Raw genomic sequence first — 15,765 nt, forward strand, 5'->3', positions numbered from 1 at the left:
AGCACCCCGTGCTGCCTGCCCCCTCCGTCCTTCTTTCCGAGGAGCCTCCCGTCGGTCGCACAGACCATTTGCTCCCGCTCCGTCCGGGCGTCCTTTGATCACGTTACGGCTTTCAGAGAACTGCTTTGCTAAACCCTAAAAAGGTGTTTCTGGTTTGTTTTTTGTTGTCGTTCCCCCCCCCCAGCAGAAGATGCTGAGTTAGCCCGTCCGTAGGCACCTGGTGCAGCGTGCGGCCCTGGGCTGGGCGAGGCTGTTGTGGCTGACGCTGCGCAGCCCCGGGATCTGCCCTGCCACCAGGGAGCTCCCGAACACAAACGGCTTGTTGCTTTCTGGTCACGTGTAATAATGATCACTTGTCCAACTCCAAACACTACGCTAATGTATCAAAAAGCACTTAAAATAGATCGGGTGAGCCTTGGCAGACACAGAACAGAACTTTTCCAAATTTTAGCATATGTATTGTTTTATTCCTCCATCTGGCCGACAGATCATTGTTTGATATCTGAGTGCTTTGCATATCTCCTCCCTTTTCTTGCAACTGAGATACTTACACGTGCGTTTAATACAGCTTAATGCTATTTTTACATAGCAGAGAAATAGCTGATGGCTTTCTGTTAATTGCATGCACTTTGCAGTTAAACTTTTACTAAAACATTCCTGTCTAAATAACTTGAAGTCCAATGAAAATTTGTCCTCTTCTTTTATTAGAGGTGTTTATGTAGCGGTCTTAAAAAGTGACCTGGTTTTGTTTTACTGCACTGTGGATTCCTGTTCTTTTTTTTTTTTCTTTTTTTCTTTTTTCTTTTTGGATTTCCTCCTGTGTGCAAGTTGTCCTTCCTCAGCATTTGTTCAGGAGACCTGACTGTCCTAAAGAGCCGGGCAGGGAGCTAATGAAGAGCTGCACCATTTTTTTATCATACATCCCTCAGCCCGAGAATGGAAAAGAAACACCCTTGAAAATGCCATAAAAGCGGAGGAGAAGTTAGGTGATTTTTGTGTGACTATTTTCTCTGCTGTTCAATAAAAACGAAGCCGTTAGCCTGACAGCTGTTATATCATGTTATATCGCACTGCTAAGATATTGAGTAGCATTTAAAGTAGAACGCCACCATTAAGCTTTATAAACTTTATCCATTTCACTATGGTTTAATGGAAAAAAACGAGTTTTTCAATAAAATGACATCATTTTTCCCAGGTTGTAACGTTCACTTTACAACTGTTTTTCTTTAATTCAATTTATTTTACTTTTCTTTTTCTTGGCATCCTTTTTTTTTCTTGCAGTTCGAGAGGGGGGAGATCTCCCTTCGTAGAGCAGCTGGGTCCTGCTCAGAGCCCTTCTCCCTCCTCCCTCGACGCCTCGCGCTGAGCTGGGCTCTGCTTTTGTCGGGCTGAGAGGTTGGTGCTGGGGATTTGTGCTCTACCTGCTGCACTCGCAGGAGAATTGTGCGGAGCAGCGTGTGCAGTGCCAGCAGGTACTTGCCATATCGCTGGTGCTTTCAGGGGGCGTGGGGCTCTAATTTCTCCCCATGCTCGGGAAAAGCACGCGTATGTTCGATGGTGCATTCTTCTCATTAACGCCACGGTGTAAGCCCGGGCAATGTGCGTTGCAGCTCGTCAGTTTGGGCCGCGGGAATAGAGACGATAACCGCTCCTTTGGGAAACGGTCTCGGGAACCGAGCAACGGATCCGCTGGCCAGAGAATTCTTTTGACTGTAATTTTCCTTTTTGTGCGTACTCAAAAATAACATCGTGATGGGCCCTTAAATACCACTTCATACACAGAGCACAATTTCCACAGCACAGGTGGTGCTAATATAGGACAGTCCCCCAGGCACTTGTCGCCAGGAGTTGTACAGCTTGTTCAGTGTCTGCATCCATATGGCAATCTGTCCCATTCATAGAAAGACATTGTAGCTGTGCCTGTGGGTGCTGTGGTCAATGTAGTGTAAAAAGTAGATTTTTAACTCTCGGCAACCTATGTTCTGCTGTTTGTTTTATTGGAGAATCCAATTTATAACGTGGGGGGAGAGAAAATCAGCTCGGAGCGGATTCCAGAACAATCTCGCTGGCTGCGGTTTGTGTTTGTTCTTGGAGCGCCTGGTTAATCAGCAGGTGCACCAGCCCCGCTCCCAGCCCCGCTCTAATGAACAGTTTACAGGAAGTCTTGCTCGGAAGAAACATTTTCGTCCTTGTTTATACTGCGAATTAACTCCGAAGTTGCAAAGCTGTAAACGATGGTAGCTGGCCGCCTGCGTCACGCAACTCCTCCTTCCCTCTTTATCTTCTCCTTTCTTTCTTTTTGGGTGGCGAGGTGACGTGGCACAGCCTCCCTGGCTGTGCAGCGACGACGAGGACGCCGGGTCCCCCGGTGCCACCCATGCACTGCTGCTGCCACCGGGGTGCCCCAGGGAAGGGCACAGCACAGCAAAGGGGCTCTCGCAGAGGGGGGCCGGAGCCGTGGCGGGGTGCAGCGGTTCGAGGATAAACAAGTGAGCGTGATTTATGGCTGCTCTGGTAGCTATCATCCCGCTGCCAAATGTTGTTCTGCTTTAGCGTGACTATTTGTTATGCCTTTCAGTAAACACAAACAAATAGACGCCTAGCACCTGCAGCAGCATCTGATATTTACACTACCTGTGTGATTCAGCGCGCTTCCCTGGGGAAACAGGCTGGTGTCCTCTAGATTTTAGTGCTTTTTTAAACCAGCATCCTTTGGAGGGAAAGCAAGCGGCGGGGAGAATTCAGCAGTTTAACCGTGATTCTCCCTTAGAGTAACTATTTATCACAATTATTTTTATGACCGTTTTCCCAAACGGCACTTTTTTTAGCTGCCGCAGGACCGTGGCGGTGCAGGCATGCCGCGCGGACTGTCACCGCCTATGTGATGTGACAGTCACCTTCTGTGCTGCCTTTGGTGTGCCTGTGGGACAGGGGTGGGAAATACCGAAGTGAATAATCCATGCTAATCATATCTGTTGACATCTCACCGGTTTGTATAGGGGGGAAAGATTCGCCTCGGCTCTAAAGGTAGTAGAACATAATTGTGTTGTTTAGCAAGAGCAGATCTTGCTTCTCGGGGTTTTCTTTTGCTGTAAATTTAAGTGTAACAACAGAATATAAATTGCAGTGAAATAAGGTTGGCAAACAGGATCTTTTTACAAAGTATGTACGTATGGCTGTAATTTTACACCTCGGTCTCAGTGAAGTTCAAGGTCTAATCCTGTGTTTTTTAATCTTGCGTGTGTTCTTAAAAGCGTTGCTGAATCGGGGCCAAAGCCTTGCCGTTGCCCCTTCCCTCTGCCCTGCAAATGGGTTGTATAGGAAGGATGGGGTTGCTGGGCTTGAAAGTATAGGAAAAAAAACATCCAAGCACACCAGAAAGTGCTACGATCACGTTTTTTTCCTAATTAAACTAAGATACTGAATCAATCCCTTTTCATCTGAATAATTGGGAGACGGTTCAGAGAGGAATAAAATGAGATTTAGCAAGGATGAGTAGAAAGCAGCCCAGATAGGAACTAAAAATTCCAAACTGCCTTCTCAAACGGCCACGTCAGCCGCTCCGCATCGATTGTGTGGGAAAGGACTGAGGCATGATCGGGGTTGAGCAATGAAGGTGGGACGTTCTGTGCCGTGTCTCAGTTAAACAGGTGAGTGCAGTCATGGGTGGTGTAAACACGCGTCTCGCATCCGAGTTGGTCCTTTTTCCTGGTCCCCATTATGCAGAACCAGTTAAACCACAATTAGAGTGCGATGTACAATTGGCCACTCTCTTGCAGAAAGGATAAAGAGAAGCTGGAGCAAATCTAGAAGAGAGCAGCTAGGATGATAAAGGAGTTGGAGGGAATAGGCTGTGAAGACAGATTAAAGGGAATTAAAGATCTACACCCTGGAAAAATAGAGGCTCTAGGAGGATGTGATTATGGTATGTAAGTACATGAAGTGATGCTACAAAGAGGAAGAGGGAAAAAATTGTTCTCATTAGTTAGCAATGCTGGAATTTAAAATCCAGTGTTTCAAATCATGTGCGTCTGGGTATATTTGATGTGCTTTTCACTACTGTACTGAGGCACAAGGTTGAAATAAAAAAAATACGAGTTTTAAATAGTACAGAAACTCGTTAATGCTAAATTCAAGTGCAGGAATGGAATTTCCACCTGATAAGTGATGGATTCAATGCTGTGGGTTTTCTCTCCTTTTTTTTTTTTTTTTTTTTTTTCATTGGGCATTTCTTTTAAATAGTCTAGCAGTGGACTCGATTCCTCCAAGGAGGTGATGTAGGGCAGTGGCTGTCGGGGCCCCGTGGCAGTTCTGCTGCGGGGTGGGAAGCGGGGCTGCCACTGGAAGAAGTACGAAGTACATTTAGAGTGCTAGAGGGTCATAATGTTGATTAATAATCCAAACCATCCGTTCACAGATTAAAACCAGAAGATGATGTGTTTAATTATCCAGTCTGGTTATACTCTCGCAGCGTGCTGTGGGGATGGGGGTGGAGGAGCAGGGGAATGCGAGCCAGATTTCGTCCTAGTCTTGCTGCAAATGCTCCGGCGCTCCCCTTGCAACAGGCGTGCAGGGAGCGGTGCCGCGGTCGCGTAAGGGCGTAGGGCAGGGGTTGTCAGTGCTCTGCTGCTCTCGTGTTACAACGGCAGTGCTGTGGCTTTGGATTTTTTTCTTCTACACAAGTATACAAGTTGGTGCGCTCCGATTAGAAGAGAGGATTTCAGCCTGTAGGCTGCAGTTTTAACCTGATTTGTCTTAAATTGGTGTAGTCATTTAAAATGTAATATACTACTCCTGTTACTTCCAATAGGGCTTGATGTAAAACATGAGCTTCTTTTAGCTCTCGCTCTGGATGTGGACTAAAGCAGTGAGGAAGGGGAGAAAGGCAGCCCTACGAAGCAGCCAGAAACCTGCACGCCAGCTCTCGGTAGAGCTGCCGCTGGCCACGCACGTCAAATGTCACCTCTCCCAAAGGCCCACGGCCCTCTGCGAAGCTTTACCTAGCGGTGGAGAGGCATTTACTGTGCTCCGATAACTCTCTCTTCACATTAAATACCTGCTTTCTGGGCAGTTACTGGGGCTGGGGTGGAGGCATGAATATTTAGCCAGGCTGAGTGTGTGGATTTAATGCTCTTCTTCATATATATATTTTTCTGAATCACAATTTAGAAAGAAAGGGGGTGCTAAGCCACACTGGTATTAATTCGAAGGGATTTGTACCGGTGCAACTTCACTGCCAAACATATCCTTATTCACTTGATTCTGTCTTTAAGACAGAAACTTGCATTCGAGCACGGGTGTTTGCTTGTTGTTGGTGACTTAGGAATTGGTTAGTACAAGGATTTAATCATTACGGCTTCCATTTTGATTTAAAATTAATACAACAAGCATTTCTGACTCAGAGGATTTTGACATTTTTCACCAGATTTATTCCTCCTGTGCCTTTTGGTGAGGTTTAGGGCTCCCCTGGCAGTCACAAGTGCAGGAGACAGTCTTGGTTCCCGGTGGTGTCTCACCCCCTCCTTTACAGGACGGAAATCAGCACTGGTGGCGTTTCGTGGCTGTGCCACCTGCCTCAGCCCGAAGCATTGCGTTGTGCGTGGCTGAGCCCCGTGCTCCCACCCAGGCTTTGCACCACCGTCGCTTTCGCGGCACCTGGCAAAGATGAAGTCACTTCCCGTTGCCCCTGAAAAGTAAAAATAATAATTAAAAAAAGGCAATTCTGCAATTCTGTGGGCGCTCGGCTCGGACCTCTTCCAAGAGGAAAGCAGGAGATGTGGTATTGATTTTTTCAGTGTGCAGGTGGCTCAGGCATGTTCTCTGCACTGTTAAAACGTGAGCAGATGCTTCATAACTATAATAGAAAATAAGGATGCTTCTCTACATCCCTGACTTCCCCCAGTGTTTTGGCAAAGATCGTTGGCCCAAGCAGATGTGGAAGAGAGACAGTGGAATATGAACTATGTCAGTGTCATGAATATTTAAAATATGGTCTGCTGTGTGGCAGAAGTACTATTTATTACTGAGGCTTCTGCTTGCTTGGCTTTTACATCCAACCGTGACTTTCTTGCCAGTGTTTCCAAGCATGGTACCCAGTTTCACCTGGTTAGTAAGTATGGAAGAAGTGAACGACACAGCAGGGGTGGCTTTTGTGCTGGTGTTTTGGTCACTGCTTTCCCTCGTACCCACTGTGCTCCTGTCTCTAGTTTGGGTAAATGCTACTTGGTTTCTTCATCTGGGCTTAGCTGCCTGTGGCTTCTCTACCTGCAAGTCCCTAGTGATGCTGCAGCCCAGCAGATACATCCCAAAAGTTCTCTGGGCGAAACTGTGCAGGTGGCGGCTCTGACGGCAGCCCCTGTTGGGGTGGGTGGTGGTTCTCTTCCGGAGCCCCCGGAGCTCCCCGGGGTGACGAAGGCAGCGCTGCAGCCCCCTGTGCTCCACACACACAGCTCCCGGAGCCCTGGAAGCACCTGGCCCTTGGCCCCGGCCCCGCAGAGCTGCCTTTCCGGAAGGCAGGCTGCAGGCAGCAAGAGCTAAGTGGACACTTACGCAGTTTGCAGCTTCCCACATGGATTTCGTTACTTTGCCGTATGTCATGAATAAGCTGACTTGCGCAAGAAATTTTACTTGCCAGAGGGTTATTTGTTGTGCTTTGATGTAATAATGCTGCGCTGTTGCGTTATTTGGAATTAATTCTATTGTATGTTAAGCGTTTTGTATGCAAATAGCTTACAAGGAAGATAAAAAAGACGTAGTCTTGATTTTGCATCGTGTGTTCCTTCGTCGTATTGTTATAAAATCGCCTCCACTTAACTGCTGTTGCATCACCAGTACCCAACCAGGAATACGCATTCCTGGGAAGGAGAGGGTGACAGAAACAAACACCTACTCTAATGTGTCATTAGAAATCAAACAGACCAAAAACTTGCTTCTGCTTGCCAATGCTCAGATCTTCTGCGAGTCTGTCTCCGCAGTGCGACCAAGGATGCATCCGGATGACAGAAACTGTGCCTGTATGCAGACACAATATCATCGAGCAATTAAAAAATATACATTCGTATTGTGCCCGGAGAACTGTTTGTTTATGTACTGGATTAAAATCTTCATTTTCCACCTCTGTTTGCTTAAACAAAGTGAGTACTTAGATCGGTTAAAGGAAAACAGAGTTCTCCATTCATTTCCACTGGCTGTGTATCTTTTGTGCGTTATATCCGTTTCTGCATAAACCGCCCTTTGTTTTGTTTCGAGGTGCTTCTTAAGGCTGCACCAGCGAACAAGTGGCAATCTATAACATCTCCAGAAGTGGGATGGATGAAATAGCAGTAATCTGATAGTGACACATAAAGGTCACCGAAACGCACGACTGAAAAGCCCCGGAGCGGGATCGCAGTAACCGGCTTCGGAAAGGCGCTGCCTACGGAGGGTGCCTGCGTTTTTCTTTACATACCGAGGGCTTTTTTTCTCTTTGAAGTATCTATTTTTGGTAGGTTTAAGTAGTTGCTCTGCTCTGTCACATGGCAGTGGAAGCTGTACGTAGGTGTTAAGTATATTACGCTTAGCGTCTTGTTAGCAGAAACGACCTTTTAAGTTCCTGTTTACGGTCAGCACCGGTCTCCCTGGCTATTGACAGCACTAGCCTTCGACACGCTGAGTGCGGTGTACAGTTGATACTCTCTTGGTCATTCAGTCATTTTCTTTGGACACAATACCCAGGGTATCATGTCCTACATAGTTAGTCTTGTCTTGTGCAAGATCCCTGGAAAGAAAGGAGATTTGCACTTGGATTTAAAAAATAAATACAAATCTCGGTAGGACTCTTTCCGTTGACTTGGCCATGGCCTTTAGGCTCTCGCGGAGAAACTTTAAAAAGCCCTGCTGGGGGTTTAAGCCATGTGACTGCTGTTGATATTATAATGAGATTTACAGTGCTTAAACCCCACAGGAGACCGACTCCTTACTTGGTGTCACATGGCGTTTCTGCACTCGTCTTGGGGTATGGGTAACACTCGCTGCGTAAATTAATAGGCTACAATTTTTTGGGTTCTGCCAAACAGACTGAAATCATAACTCTCATATATAGTCTTCGTGGACTTTAATGGAGTGTTAACATGAAAGCCTACTTCCTCACACTTTGCTTTATTCAGATATAGAAGCAGATGACAAAACCCATTATTTTCCAAATTACTCTTTTCCGATGTGTATGGAGGGCATTTGACCATATGCATGTCTAACTTGAGTGGACAGTGTATCTTCAGCCATCCTCCCTCTTTTTCAACCGAGGAAATGTGTGCTGTAGTAATTTTCTAATTTCCTTGCAATGAATGCATTGGTCCCTTTGTTCTTTTCAAAAACTCAACAGATAGAACCTCTCCCCACTTGCATGTTTTAAAATCTGATTAAGTGAAATATTCCCTTATAGAGAAAACCTTTGCAAGTCTTCCCACCTACAGTGTTTTTTTGTCTTTTTTTTTTTTAGGAAATAAGCTAGCTGATGCATATATTTATGCTTGAAGAACTATTTGGAAACTGTCAAAAATAATATTTTAATGAAATCATGAATTCATTTCATGTGCATCTCATAATACCTTTTCCAGTCAGATCTGTACCTTTTTGCTTCGAGAGGAATTAAAGAAATTAAAAATCCTTTAGTTATCTTCAGATTATTGTTGGGCCCAAACACAGAAGTAGCGGAGTCTGGGCAGCAATTTCTCAGGCAACATCCTTGCATTTGAGTTAACACTTCGAGTGTTTTCTACAGCGCTTTTGCTATCCAGTGCATGAGAAATAATAAGAACAAAATTTTGTTACAGTACGCAGGCAGATAATATTACAGAACAAGAATAAACGGCATTTCCACATGTGTATAAACATAAAATGGCAGAAAGTAGGTGTTTATCCATAACGTTACCTGTAGTCCAGGATAAAATAAGTCATAAAAGCCACACCTAGATGCTGGTATGTGTTCATATCCTTTGTGTATGTTTGAAGTTCATAATATGGCACAGGCACGCTGTAGCAAAAAGATTTGCTGTGAAAAATAGATATGTGTGTAAGCATAAAATAGAGATTTCAATATTATTTTGACATTTTATGTTTAAAGTCATCTGCGGTTATGGAAAATGTTGCAAAAATAATTCCTTTACTTAAGAAGTTTCCATGCAGAAGTTGAATAAAGAAGATATTTTAGAATATGGTTCATCAGTTAGTGCAACAGATACATTTCCCTGAGCACCACATGGCCTGGATCAAAGCGTCTCATGACTTGGATCAGTGCAGCCAAATCATTACGTATTGATTGGAATCCCGCTGAAGGATTAACCCCTTAGTGTTCATATGAATTTCTTCTTTAACCCTGCTTTCAGTAGTCAGAAAGCTCTGTGACGTTACTGCCAAACCTTAGCAAGGTTAACGGCCCCCACTAACCCCTCGTGCTGTGGAGTCCTTTGATTACATGGTTCCTTTTTTATGATGGGTTTCACATTTGAAAGTATGGGTGAATCTGTTTTACTGGGATGTAAGAAGGCTGTGCTTGTGCAAAGAAACAGCCCGCAAGAGAAGAGAAATAAAACTGGGGGGGGAAAAAAGCAATAAGAAACAAAAATGAACAAAAAAAAAACAAACAAAAAAACCCACCCACCCCATTAAGTAGATAATGTGATGGGAAAAAGCCAAGGCTGCAAACGTGGTGCTTTTCTTCTTTCTATAGTGGTGTGGAACACCTTGGGTCTAGCTGCATTGTGTTATAAGAATATATCCCTTTATGGAGATGACTTTTCTTCCCAATGAAGTTGAATTGTAAATATGCAATGTTCATAAATTTCTCAGCAAAATATCAAGCAGGATATTAAGCAGGTCTGTCAAATGATTTCTCCCCCATCCATGTTAATTTAACTTCTTTACAAAGCTTTTAATTAATGAATGAAATGTAGGAGGGTAGCTAAGTAAGAATGACACGTTTCACTCTGCAAATGGTATTTAATTCTGCATGAAAACCCATGCACAGCGTCAGGTGGGTACCGTGAGATGTTAGGGATGTTTCAGGATCTGTTGTTTGCCGCTCTTTGGAGTCTTTGTGAAGAGTAATTGGTGCGGTACGTTCAGTTACAACACTTTCTCTCTTTTCTCTTTCTCTCCTCCAGTTTATCCCACGAGGAGCACTCACACAGCCATCCGCTCTATGGACACGGCGTATGCAAATGGCCAGGCTGTGAAGCAGTATGTGAAGACTTCCAGTCGTTTCTAAAGTAAGAATGTTTTCTTGGCACTTGCATTGTACAGAAAGCATGCCCTGAAATTTTGTGTGCTGTCACTCACCCACGGGCCTGATGCAAAGCCCATTGAAGTCAACTGAGAGCTCCCTTTCACTTCAGTGGCTTTTGGATCAGGCTCAAGAACGTTTTAACAGGGGATAGTAAATTAGCCCCATGGGGAAAGTATGGTCTTGCTCAGTGTATTACTATAAAATAGATTGTTTGCAATTCTGCAGCCTTTTTTTTTTATTATTTAAATAATTTTTAAGTTGCAGTATTGATAATGTAAACAATGCAACCTTGATTTAACCTTGATTTCAGTTTAATTTAGAAATTTAGTCTTAAATTAACTCTGTAATTGAACAGAGAATTGCAGAGCATCACGTGAAATTTAATTTATGTCAAATAAGTAACTAATGAACAAAGTCTACACTACTAAAAATAAACTATAATTATATTAATTGGGCCCCTGCAGTTTGCTGCAGACCTTTCCTTGCTGCCAAAGAACACAGTTTTACACGTTGCATAAACAGTGCATTATGGACTAGTATGTGGTAATGCGTGCATCCCAATGCAGGGAAGGACCAGCAGAGCTCTAATAACTTACACATGGCTGCTCCACAGCTAAATCATCAGCCTCACCCCTCCAAGCTGGAGCAAAAACTGTTCCTTCCACAAAAGAGTTTTCTGTCTGGGTAGATCACCAGGTACACACATGTTTTTGGTGCATCCATGTTCTTGAATGTTTGTGCACTGATCTCTCTGAAATGATTATGGCTTATTCGATTGTTAGATCTCGAAAGACCAACTGGCCAGGCAATGCTTGTGATTTAAATGCACAAGGGGACAAATTCTCCCATTTACAATGGTGATCTCATGTAGTTAGTCCACATAAGTACATGGAATTCATCAGTATGGATAAGTAGAATTGGTCCCTAAACGTCCAGCTGTGTCTTTTGTGTCTGGGGCAGTTCCTGGATTTTTATGTGAGGGAGGGAAAGGTGATAGCAAGTGGAAGATGTTTGTTAGGTGATGAGGTGCAGATAGGTTTTTGCTCTCAGAACAGTGGGCAAGTTTTGCTTCCACTGGCAAAACCCTCCTGAATTCAGTGGGAGTAGCACTGGTCCTAATATAAACATATAAGTCAGGAATGGTACAGTAATGAAAAGGTTCTCATTACAAGAGGATTACAAAATAAGAAGGTGCTAGTCATAAATTTCCATGAAGGGTGGCCTCGTTTCTTTTAATTCATCCTGTTGTTCACTTAAGTGAAATAAATGCTAATCTCTCCATACTTGCCAGCTCATTCATATTCATATGCCATACCATAGCGTTTAGACCTTTAAAACAATTCTATTTTTTATTGCAGTTATCACAAGGGAAAGGTCCTGCGGTAGCCTTAGATACTGGAGTAACGTGTATAGTCACATAAGGTCAGATGGTGCCATGTTTGCTTGATGTGGTAGTCCTCTGTTCCAGGCAGATCTTGTGGTTTTAGGAGGGTTTGTTACAGAGCAGTGCACAGCTTGACCTGAGCGTGTGTAGAAGATACAGCCCTCGAGTCACAATATGGATGGAGACGAGATGGGTTTTCGGTGGTGATTTGGAGAAGTTTCAGTGACTAGACCCAGTTCACCCGGAGGAGGTGCTGGGAGCCATCAGTGGGTGGAAAGAACCTGAAATCCAGTACAGGCCAGGCTGGGCTTTAACCGGTCATCAGCAGGAAGCGGCTCGGTCTGCTCGCAGCTCCAACTATTCTGGTTCTTTTATCGCTCACCTTTTCAAGGTAGCGGTCTTTTTTTCCCCATCGAACCCTTTCAGCAGAAGTATTTTGTGTGACTTTCTTAAGCCCATTGGCTCGTGGAAATCTTCTCATTATCCAAATTCTACGATGTCCAGACAAAGTCCTATTGTTCGGAGTGATGCTTAACCCAGAGTGAATGCAGAAACGAGTGTCCCTAAGCAGCAGATTGACACTGTTAAGAAGTGAGCGTTTCTTCATAAAATTATGCTGTAGCCTTCCAAGTCTCCTGTGGAGCATCTGTCCTTAAATTATATTGCCATTTATCAAAATTCATTAGGCAGTGAAAAGATAACAGGTAGATGCTTGAAGTTTCTTTCTGGTACTCGTGATCTGTGAGGCTCTTTCGACAGGCCCCTCAAGAGAAAAGCTCTTGTTTACAAGTGAAATACAGCCTGTGTATCCATTGAGCATTGCTTAATTTCACTTAGCTCGGTAAAAAGGCCTGTTAGAAAAGCAAAGAGAAGTTACATGCGGAATGAAAGCCCTGTATGCCAATAAAATGATTCTACAGTTAAGGGAGAAAAAAGGACTCACAGGTCTAAAACATGGTTCATTTCTTTTCCTCCTGAGGAAGAAATATCATAACTGTTGGTAAATCAAAAACAGAGATTTGACACTCTTCTGTGATCATTCTGTAGTGTTTGTTCCCAAGGTGAGGTACACCACAGGGCCCTTGATTTCAAAGATAAATACTGTACAAATAACGATCCTAGTTGTCTTTCACTCACAGCCAACAGGAGGATGCTTATCAGAACCAGCAGATACTCGGGCTATTGTACGCATTTATTTCCCTATTTCTTTTAGAAATAAGTTGCAGTTTTAGTGTTGTTTTTTAATATAACAGCCACTGGTTATCATGTGATGTGGCATCAGTTAGAGCTAACCGATAGCAGTGGGGGCTGCTGCTAAGCCTAATGAAACAGGAGCACCCCGCATGGTCCCCAGTGCTGCCCAAGCCTAAAAAACAAAAACACGTCCAGTCCCACCGCTGTGACCCGGTGGCCTTCTGCCAAGCTGCAGGGAGCAAGGTGGAGGCTGGAGGGGGCACACGTGTCTCGTGTCTTAACTAGCGCCCGCGTCGCAGTCGGCAGCGAAAGAAGCAATTAGTAGCACAGAGCGACTTTCCTTCAGAATTGACTATATCCTTGATTTCATTTGCATGTGTTTAAAGGCCGTTGCAGAGAGAAATATGCCCCTATACGACAAATTGTTTAGGGAATCGCTACTGGAGGGAGGCTGGTTTATTCAGCAAGGTATCTAGGCATCCAGGGCAGAAATTGAAGGAGGAGATCGAATATGGTTTTATTTTCCCTTTTATCTTTTTCGTTGTTGTTGTTTGATTGTGGTTTAGATGCGTTTAATCATGTCTGTACCATTTTAAAAACAAATCTATCCTTTAAATGAGAGATACAGACCTTTGGAGAGATCCCTCAATCCCGTAGTACAGTGATGCTAGTAATCTGCTTCATGTGCATTTAACTTTGATGAAATGAAGGAGAGTTTATGTGAAAGAAACTACTAAGTGCACTCTGTAATGTTTTCACAAGTGTTTTTATCATGGTAACATCTTGTTTACTTTAGTTGCCTGCCTAAAACTACTTGGAACATGTTAAGAAAACATTTCGAGAAGGCTTCTACAAAGAGGCTTTTGTTTAGCAGCAACTGTGAGACTGCTCAGCTCACAAAGGTGTTAACTTTCAACCCCTTAAGCACTTCCACATGAAATTCCAGCAACTATGTTTGTGGTTTTGGAAAAACAAAGTGTATATTAAAGAAACCAGGTATATGCTAATACACGTTGAGTAGGCCGGAAATCGTAAATTGTTTCAAACGCATTAATTGCTATCATTTGCATGTCAGAATGCCCTGCGCCCAGCTCATCTGCAGTGTGCAGGGCAGGGACCTTTGGTGGAGCAGGGACCTTTCGAGGACGAGGACGGGGAGCGGGCGCGGGGCAGAGGCCAGAGGCCATGCTGCGGCCTTCCCCGCACCGCAACCTCCGGCCTCCCTGACAGGAGGCCTGCGGGGCCGCCGCTGCCCCGCGTCCACACAGGGACGAAGGCGGTCACTTGGTTTTGGAGACCGCCACCTCCTTGGAGCTGCTCTTCGGGTTTCAGCGCTACAGTTTCTTTTACAACATCCTTATTAACCTTTCTGACATTGTGCGGAAGTTCAAGACCTCTCCAGGCGCTGCAGGAGGAGGCCGGGTGGCCCAAATCCCACAGTGCCCTCTAGTGACACCTGCCGCGTCGGTAGGAAAAGTTCCCGAAAAGGAGCCCAAAGACAAACAGCCCTGCGCCTCACCCCGCTCCCGAGCGGCTGCAAAGCTAGCAAGCCTGAACCAACTCGTGCAATTCCGCTTTTATACGCGTACGGAAAGATTTTCACTCCCCTGGTTAGCATTCCGGTGCGACCAGAGAGGATCTGAACTGCCTGCCTGCGCCGTGCGGTGCGATATTTTTGCACGCCGGGTGTACACACCGAGGCACATTGTCTTGCGTTATTGCATTTTATACTTTAAGGTGCTCTTAGTTTATGTTTCACATTATAATTTCCGGTGTGTAATCAGAAAGCATTACTTAAGAGGCGAGGATCATCTTTGTTTCATACTTTTATTGACACTGTCTACCATATTACTGCTATGTCTAAATGGTAAAATTTATTATTAGCAATAGTGTCACAAAAGTCTGAGACAGCGATTTTCCTTTCAATAAAAGTAGTTAAAAACCTTTTAGAAAATCCATAATTTTGATTGCTGGTACTTCATAAATGTATAACTGGTACTTTTTAGCTGTCTCTTTAGGGAAAAATGAGTTTTATCACCTGCAGTACCTGGGTTAATGAAATTGTGTGTTGGAATTTAGCCAGAATGAAAGATGAGATCATTCGGTGGCACTAATATTGGCAACAGGTCTCATAAAAAGGTTTGACTCTTTTCAGAGAAGTATTGTTGGTCCCCCCCGTCCCCCCCTTTTTTTTTGTGAGGCTGGAGAGATTCGAGGTACTTGTCATTTTTGTAGTTTCTGTGGTTCTTAGATTTTCATCTGTGGTAATATCCCAAACCCAGTGACCTAAAAGCTTCCAACAAGGCCAAGAGAAACACAACAGTGTCCATCAGTGCCTAGTAAAGGAATTTACTTGCTTCAGATTTCAGCTCCGGTTCCTGTTTCAGCCCTTTAAAAATCACGACTCTCAGCTCAAATTTGAAATAATGCTGCTTCTTTCTCATGGTCCTCTGTGTTTGATTGTTTGTGGATATTAGCTGTCCAGGAAATCCCATACTTACAGATATAAATCCAAAATGATCTTGTTTTTCCGCAGCCAGCCCAGGATGTATTAGACAGTTATGATGATTTGTTAATTTTTGTGACCTGTATTTATTTTATGTGTGCCGTATGCTTTCAAAGAGGGAATCAGCTGTCGAAATAGGCTACTTTTGTCAAAAGGGAGGCTCTTGACTCTTTCCTTTTAAGCCTTTGCTTTCTTTACTTTTGGAGAATTCTGTGTGTGCACCTCCATATGGTGGTAAACAAGGGCTGCATTGTGCCCTGACATATAAGCTTAAACCCAACCCTGTTATTGAAGAATCTTTTGAGATGTGTGAGCTGGGATTCTTGAAGGGCTGTCAGGCTTGGGTGTCGGTTTGAAATGTGCCTTGAATGTATAACTCTGTTTTCATTTTAATAGTGCAATATTTTTTTTTTCTAATGT

At 44.1% G+C, this 15,765-nt stretch overlaps 1 protein-coding gene across 32 annotated transcripts in view; it reads left to right on the forward strand.

Moving 5' to 3' along the window:
- The window catches only part of FOXP1 (forkhead box P1), a 384,485-nt gene that overhangs the window by 327,189 nt on the left and 41,531 nt on the right, over window positions 1–15,765 (forward strand). For all 32 annotated transcript variants that reach the window (XM_080606041.1, XM_080606022.1, XM_080606050.1 and 29 more), the window contains one exon: window positions 10,140–10,244. In XM_080606041.1, coding sequence (XP_080462167.1) covers window positions 10,140–10,244 — 105 coding nt within the window. The remainder of the gene's footprint in view (window positions 1–10,139; window positions 10,245–15,765) is intronic.

The sequence above is a fragment of the Anser brachyrhynchus genome, assembly GCF_964034855.1.
Source record: "Anser brachyrhynchus genome assembly, chromosome: 10".
NCBI classification, from domain to species: Eukaryota; Metazoa; Chordata; class Aves; order Anseriformes; family Anatidae; genus Anser; species Anser brachyrhynchus.